Genomic DNA, 7,589 nt, shown 5'->3' with positions numbered 1-7,589 from the left:
TACTGAAAAATGCGTTCCATAAATGTAAGGTCGAAATTGTTTAATGGAAAAGTAGATTGCTAAAAGTTCTAATTCAATTATTGGTTTTTTCTGTTCTGCATTGTTAAATGCCTTTGAAGCGAAGCATATTGGTAAATCATATCCATCATGGTTTTGGCTTAATATAGCACCGCACCCTACTTTCGAGACATCGACCGTAATAATAAATTGTTTGGTGAAGTCTGGGCATTGTAGCAATTTTGGCGAAATTACCGCTGCATTTAAAGATTCAAAAGCTTTGTCGCACACACTGTCCCAATTAAATTCAACTGCAAAATCTGGTATAAACCGCCTGTAATAATAAGCAAACGCGACGAAACGTCGAACCGCATCCTTATCAGTCGGTTTTGTTTATTTTTTAACAGCGTTTATTTTGGTGTCGTCAGACCTTTGGCTGATCATTTATGGCCTAGGAATGCAACTTCTGGCCGAAGAAAATTGCATTTATTTGGGTTAAGTTTTAGGTTGAAGTTTCGACAAGTGTCGAAAACTTTTGCTAAAGTTTTAATGTGATGTGCTTCACTGCAGCCAATGACTATAATGTCATCGACTATACTATTCATTCGCGAGAATGGGTTGGGTGCTATACTTAAACGGAATGGCAATACTTTGCATCGATATGAGTCACGGTCTGTGCTAAAAGAAGTTATATCACGTGAATCCTCATGTAAGGAGACTTGGTTAAATCCAGAAAAAAGATCTAAAGTAGAAAAATATTTAGCTCTGCCAAGATGGTCTAAAATATCGCCAGCTCGTGCGAGAGCAAATTTATCCGCAATAAGTTTTTTGTTGACTGCGCGGAAATCAACGCACATACGATATGCTTTTTGACCATTAGAAGACTTTTTGGGGGTCAAGGCTCTTGGTATACGTGGTGCAATGCTCTGAGTCAGGAGCAGTTGGCTCAAGACCGACCATACGTGGCGAAGAGTCACACCCTGCGAGAGGTGCCCCTGCTTTTACTGAATATGGCGGATCTAGAGAGGACAACTCGTTAAAACCCGTAATTCCGAGTGTCATCCGTACCGTGCTTATGGGATGAATGGCACTACGTTAGTGTGTCTTATAACGGTGGCCTCCAGATACCTGGCGACCTCTGGTTGTAAGAAGCCCCGCTCAGGATAGTGGGGGCTATGTCCCAGCGGTACTACTATCCCCCATACTCGTGGGAACAGTATGGAAAACGTAAAGCAAAAAACAATAATAAAAAAAAACAGATGGAGCTGAACAGCTCGCAGACGAGGCCGGGCATGGTCTTTCGGCAGCCGCCGAAACGGGGACTGTCCCGACAGAACTACCCTGGGCGCATAGTCCCCAGTATGACGTTGAGATGGTTGACACCAGCGCTAGACGGGATGCGAGTCCCGTCAAAACGCTTTCTGATATCTCGCCGGAGGATGAGCAGAAGCTGCTTGCCTCTCCGACAGGTAATGATACTCTCGTCCAAACTCGAGAGCGAGATCGGCTTAGTGGAGCCGGTCGGAAACGCCTCAAGCGCTATTTGGAGAAGGGTATGAGCTATGAGGAGGCTAGGGAATTAGCGAAAGAGCCCATTGGGCCCCCTCAAAAGGAGAGATCGGCTAAAAGAACCCGATCAAAGAGCTCCAATCCACAGGAGCAAGCCCCAAAGAAGGTCTCCAAATTTATGCACGGCGCAGCGAGAGCTGAGCCGGCTGGGGCAGTAACAATGCCCACGGCCGAGGCAAGCCTGCCTCGCGAAGACGCCGGAAAGGCCGTGAAACCAGCATCCTTTAGGGACGCACTGTGTGAGGTGAAGCTGGGTATAGTCCCCGAGGACTATCCGGCTACGGTCTGGTCGACGGACGAACTGAGGGCCATTCAGAATGCCATCCTTAGGGCGATAAGAAGCAACAAAGATAGCGCTGTAAAGCCTATTTTTGATGGCTGCACTTTTCGTCCGGGATGGTTATCCATTATCTGCAGGGACGCAGTAACTGCGGAGTGGATAAGGGCTACAGTTCCGAAGATTGCCCCCTGGAAAGGGGCAAAGATGAAGGTGGTAGCGGATACAGAAACGCCTCGCCCCATAATTTTGGTGGGATTCTTCCCGGAGCTGGATAGCTCCAGGAATGAGGACGCGCTACTACTTTTTCAGGGGCAGAATGAAGGCCTGAAATTAATGGACTGGCGAGTTCTAAATCGGGTGCGCAAGTCCACAGTGGTAGAAATCACCATTGCGGTAGACCCGATCTCTGCAGACATCCTCAAACAGAGAGGACATGTTGTCAACTATGGCTACGGTACGGTCAAGTTGAGGGAAAAAGCCAAGCCGTTGGTACCAGTGGTAGCAAAGGACGCCGCTGATACCGATGGAACGGGCACGGACGAACAACCGTCCGTCGCCCCGAGGCAGCTCTCAACAGATCTTCAAGCACAGAAGCAGCAATCACCGGAGCTGGAAAAGACAAAGCCGCCGCCTGAGCTGTCAGTAGCTCAAGCCAGCGTGACATCGCCTCCGCGACCCACAGCAACATCGGTCCTGACCCTGCAGCAGGTGCTAGACAGAGCCCAACAAAATGTCAGGCCCATTGAGCTCCCCCGGAACATAATTAGGCCACCACTACATGGCAGTTCCAAAGCGGCTACTCAAAGCGGCTACTGGACAGCCGAGGAGAAGACCTTGCGGGGTAGAAATAGGGGGAAGAAGGTGGCTGCTCGCGGCCGTAAAGACCGCAAATAATGCCATCTCTCCCTAAGCCCAACGCAAACTCGAGGCATCTGAAATGCCTCCAAGTGAATCTTCATCATGCCAAGGCAGCGTCAGCTGTTCTCTGCAGGAGGTTCACTAACGAGGGTCTAGGTATAGCCTTCATCCAGGAACCCTGGATACTACGCAGTGAGGTCAAAGGCCTGAACGTCAATGATGGTAAGATCATATATGTCCCCAGCCCTCGCCCAAGGGCGGCGATGCTATTAAGCAAAAAACTAACGTTTCTTCCTCTATTACAGTTCATGACGGCGGATCTGGTTGCGGTTTGGGCCGAAATTCCCACTCCAAGGGGTGTACAAGAGGCAGTACTTGCCTCAGCGTACTTTCCGGGTGAGGAGGAGATGGCCCCAACAGCAGAAGTAAAGGCTTTCGTGGAGCACTGCCAGCAGAGTGGTAAACCCTGGATCCTCTGCTGTGACGCCAATTCACATAACACTGTTTGGGGCAGCACCGATACCAACAAAAGGGGTGAGTACCTCCTCGAGTTTATTAGTAGTCATAATATAAATATTATAAATCGTGGCAATGAACCGACTTTTAGAAATGCTTTAAGGGGGGAGGTCTTGGATCTAACTCTAAGCAGTCAAAACATGTCATCATCTGTCACAAACTGGCGTGTCTCCGGGGAGGTATCAATGTCGGACCACATGCATATAGAATTCGACATGGGTCTCTTTCCTGAACACGAACTAGTTTTCAGAAATCCCAGGAAAACGAACTGGGAACTCTTCCGCTTTACTATAGAAGAGGGCGGAAACAGCCCCAAACACCCCATTACAACCAAACAGGAGCTTGAGAATGAAGCTGAACAGCTTCACTCAGATATTGTAATAGCTTTCAACAGCAGTTGCCCCCAAGGAACGGTAAAATCCAAACGAGATGTGCCTTGGTGGAGTAAGAAGCTTGAGCAAATGAGATGCCAGGCCAGAAGACTATTCAATAGAGCAAAAAATACGGGTGATTGGAATCCGTATAAACTTGCGCTAACTTCCTACAAGAAGGAGCTAAGGAAATCCAAACGAGCTAGCTGGCGAAACCACTGTGAGGAAATAAATAGCCTTCCAGAGGCAGTACGCCTCCAAAAAGCTCTAACAAGGGATTACAGGAATACAATTGGCACCCTTAAGAGACAAGATGGGAGCTACACTCAGCATCCGGGTGAGACCAGCAGACTCTTGTTGGATACTCACTTCCCGCGCTGTATATCAGGCTACTGTCGACCAGAATTGGGTGCTCCAACATCCACCTCTGGAAGAGAACAAAGCCTTGCTACGAAGCTGTCCACTGTCGAGCGGGTGCAATGGGCTTTATCAACATTCAGCCCATACAAATCACCAGGACCGGATGGAATCTATCCATGTCTCCTGCAGCATGGAATTAGACACATAGCGTCGGTCCTTTCTAAACTCTATAGAGCTTCGCTCTTGTTGGGTCACATTCCCAGCATATGGTCTGAGGTTAAGGTCGTGTTTCTACCCAAAATGGGTAAGCCGGAACAATTACCGTCATCCTACCGACCAATTAGCCTCAGTTCCATTCTTCTAAAAGGCATGGAGAAAATACTGGATCAGTACATCAGAGAAGTCAACCTAAGGGAAAACGACCTCTGAATAAGAACCAATTTGCCTATCAACCAGGAAAATCCACTGAGACTGCCATTCATAGCCTTACTTCAAAAATTGAGAAGGCTCTGGAGTCAAAAATTATAGCCCTTTGCGCCTTTATTGATATTTCAGGGGCTTTTGATAACACATCATATAAGGCAATAAAAGATGCCTTGTTAAGAAAGGGTGTAAGCCCAATCATAAATCAATGGGTGTTATCAATGTTAAGAACACGAAACATCAGGTTGGAATTAGGAGGCACGATAGAATCGATAACAGCCACAAGAGGATGCCCTCAGGGGGGTGTACTCTCTCCTCTTTTGTGGACTATGGTTGTAGACGAACTTCTTTTCACACTGAACAGCCAAGGCTTTAATACGCAAGGCTACGCAGATGAGCTGGTAATCTGCATAACAGGGCTTCATGACGAAACTATCACCAACCGCATGCAACAAGCCCTACGCATCACACACAAATGGTTTGAGGATAAAGGCCTAACCATCAATCCTACAAAGACTATTATTGTTCCATTCACTCGAAGGAGGAAATTATCTACTACTAAACTCACTTTGAGCGGCACAGAAATAGAATTTTCCAGTGAAGCTAAATATCTGGGAGTAACTCTTGATAAAACACTTAACTGGAATGCACATTTGGACACTGTTATCAACAAGGCGATGAAGGCCTTCTTTGCCTGTTCACGACTTTTTGGTAAAACATGGGGCCTTACCCCCAAAATGACCTACTGGTCATTCAACACTGTCGTTAAGCCAATAGTAACCTATGCTTCCTTAGCATGGTGGACTAAGGCTACACAAAGAGGTGCAAGCACTAAGCTAAGTAAATTGCACAGAATAGTTTGCATTGGCATAACAGGAGCTATGAAGACCTGCCCGGCCGATGCACTCAGCGCCCTGGTTGGAATACCTATTTTAATAGAAAGGGAGGCTACCACAGCGGTACTGAGAATCCTGAACACCTCCGACCTGAAAATCGGAGATATGACGGGTCACATGAAGGTCCTAATGAAATTCGCTAATGACCCCATACTACAAATGCGCGATGCAATGGTTCCAAAACTAGAAATCTCTAGGAAATTTGAGGTACACATTGCAGATCGAGCTCTCTGGAATACAGGGAACCCATACACCAAACCTAATGGGGAGGTTTGGTATACTGATGGATCTAAGCTTGAAAATGGTAGAACGGGGGCTGGCATTTTTGGGCCGAACTTTAAAAAAATGATACCAATGGGTAGCTACCCCACCATCTTTCAGGCGGAGATTCATGCAATAGAAATTTGTGGCAGAGAATGTCTTAGAAGGGGAACGTCATCGAAATATATCTGCATTATGTCGGACAGTCAGGCAGCCCTACTGGCCCTGAAGTCCCACAAAATAAGTTCTCAGCTAGTACATGATTGCCGCAATGTCCTAAATGCTCTTGGTGACAAGAATACAGTCTTATTAGGATGGGTACAAGGGCATAAGGGACATGATGGCAATGAGGAGGCTGACTGCCTAGCGAAACAGGGAGCTGCCGCAGTATTTTATGGTCCGGAACCCTTTTGTGGGCTCACCAAAGCACATATAAAGCGGACCATAAATAACTGGGTAGACAAAATGTTCAACAGGCATTGGATGGAATGTCCAGGGCAAAGACAAGCCAAACGATTTATCTGTCCTTCAAACGAAGTTTCAAAGAAACTAATCAATTTAGGCAGAGAGGACCTCAAAACTCTCACTGGGTACTACACGGGACACTGTTCTCTTCGTTACCACCTCAGTAAAATCAATCTTTCAGAAACAAGCGTCTGTCGCGTCTGTGAGCTGGACGAAGAAACGCCAGAAGACATTCTCTGTGAATGTGATGCTCTCGCTAGGCGCAGACTAGCCCACTTTGGTGGCGCTACCCTTAAACCATTTGAAATTTGGAACAAAACGCCCTTGGAGGTGCTAGGCTACATTAAAAGCCTTCCCATATAGGCCGGGGGCCACGCACAATAGACCACTTTAGAGGTCGCGGTGCATATGGCCCATAATAATAATAATAATAATTATTAAATTAATAATTTTTAGGAACCAAAATTAGAGGACTATTGTAATTGGAATAACTTCCTTCAATTAAATCGTTATCTAGTAATTTATTAACTAGACGAGTTATTTCTTCACGTTGGGAATATGGCAGACGATAGATAGTTACATATGCCGGGTCAGTGTCAGTCAACCTAAGTTTCTGTTCATAAAAATTTTTTTATGTGATTTTGTCATTGTCAAGAGCGAAAATGTCGGCAATTTGATGCAAAGGTCAAGTAAATTGCTGTTAGCTTCTGTAGGGATTTGGTTTTTCAAAATATTTGTTAATTCGTTCGTTCTTGCGTCTTCTGTCTTGGTCTTATTAATTGAGTAAACGTAATAGTCAGAAAGTTTTTCAGTCCGAATATTAATATTCTTTATATGTTTCACGTCATCTGTGGTATTTATGATTTTAATAACTGGGTTACTGCTTTTAACTATGCATCTTGCTGTGAATACACCATGTTCAACTTCTTGCGATTCTACAAAAAGCGGATCTGGCGAATGGCCTTAATCGAAAATTCTATAAACTTGGCATCTGGGCGGTATGATACAAGTGTTGCTTTCGGTTCCGTGAAGGATTGGTATCGCGACTTTTTCATTGCCGACCCAGAAGGAAATACAATTGCTTGCATAGCTAATAACGCATTTGTTACTTTTTAGAAAATCTTTACCCAGTATACCATCAGATGGTATGTTAAAATCGTCGTTTACTACATGTGAAGTATGTTTAATGTAAAAATCAGTAAAGGTCAAGTTTACGGTAATCGTACCTAAAGTGGAAACAGTATTGAAAGTGACACCGGTAATATTAATTATATCGTTCGTATTTATAGAAAAATGTATATCAATGCTAGAATTTTAGAGAAATGTCGGCTTTCGTGTCGACTAAAAACGTACAAAATTTGTTTGGCCCTTTAATTTTAAATTCGATAAAGTCGGAGTAATTTAAATTTTAGCAACAAATGCCCTTTGTCGAAAAAGATTTATTTAATTGTCGCCGTTGTAGTTTTCCCTAATGCTTGAGGTACAAATACTAATAAAGGATTTATTTTCTTCAGGGGTAGCCATGTCTAAAAATTCTTTAAAAATTGTCAAAATATTTGGTGAGCTGGTAGCTGTTGACGGCTCTTCGGATAC

At 44.9% G+C, this 7,589-nt stretch overlaps 1 protein-coding gene across 1 annotated transcript; it reads left to right on the top strand.

Annotated features, from left to right (window-relative positions):
* The first annotated feature begins 4,703 nt into the window (after window positions 1-4,703).
* Window positions 4,704-6,359, top strand: LOC118750529. Its single transcript, XM_036485241.1, has one exon. It carries the CDS (start codon window positions 4,704-4,706, stop codon window positions 6,357-6,359), a length of 1,656 nt encoding a protein of 551 aa, XP_036341134.1.
* Window positions 6,360-7,589: the final 1,230 nt, after the last annotated feature.

Source organism: Rhagoletis pomonella, unplaced genomic scaffold, assembly GCF_013731165.1.
Source record: "Rhagoletis pomonella isolate Grant_MI unplaced genomic scaffold, Rhpom_1.0 Rhpom_scaffold_00289, whole genome shotgun sequence".
NCBI classification, from domain to species: Eukaryota; Metazoa; Arthropoda; class Insecta; order Diptera; family Tephritidae; genus Rhagoletis; species Rhagoletis pomonella.
The sequence above is the reverse complement of the archived record's forward strand: the minus strand, read 5'-3'. Positions and strand labels throughout refer to the sequence as shown.

What these genes read in the sequence shown, in the direction of transcription:
- LOC118750529 (XM_036485241.1), top strand. Translation starts at nt 4,704, where the DNA reads ATGGTTGTAGACGAACTTCTTTTCACACTGAACAGCCAAGGCTTTAAT.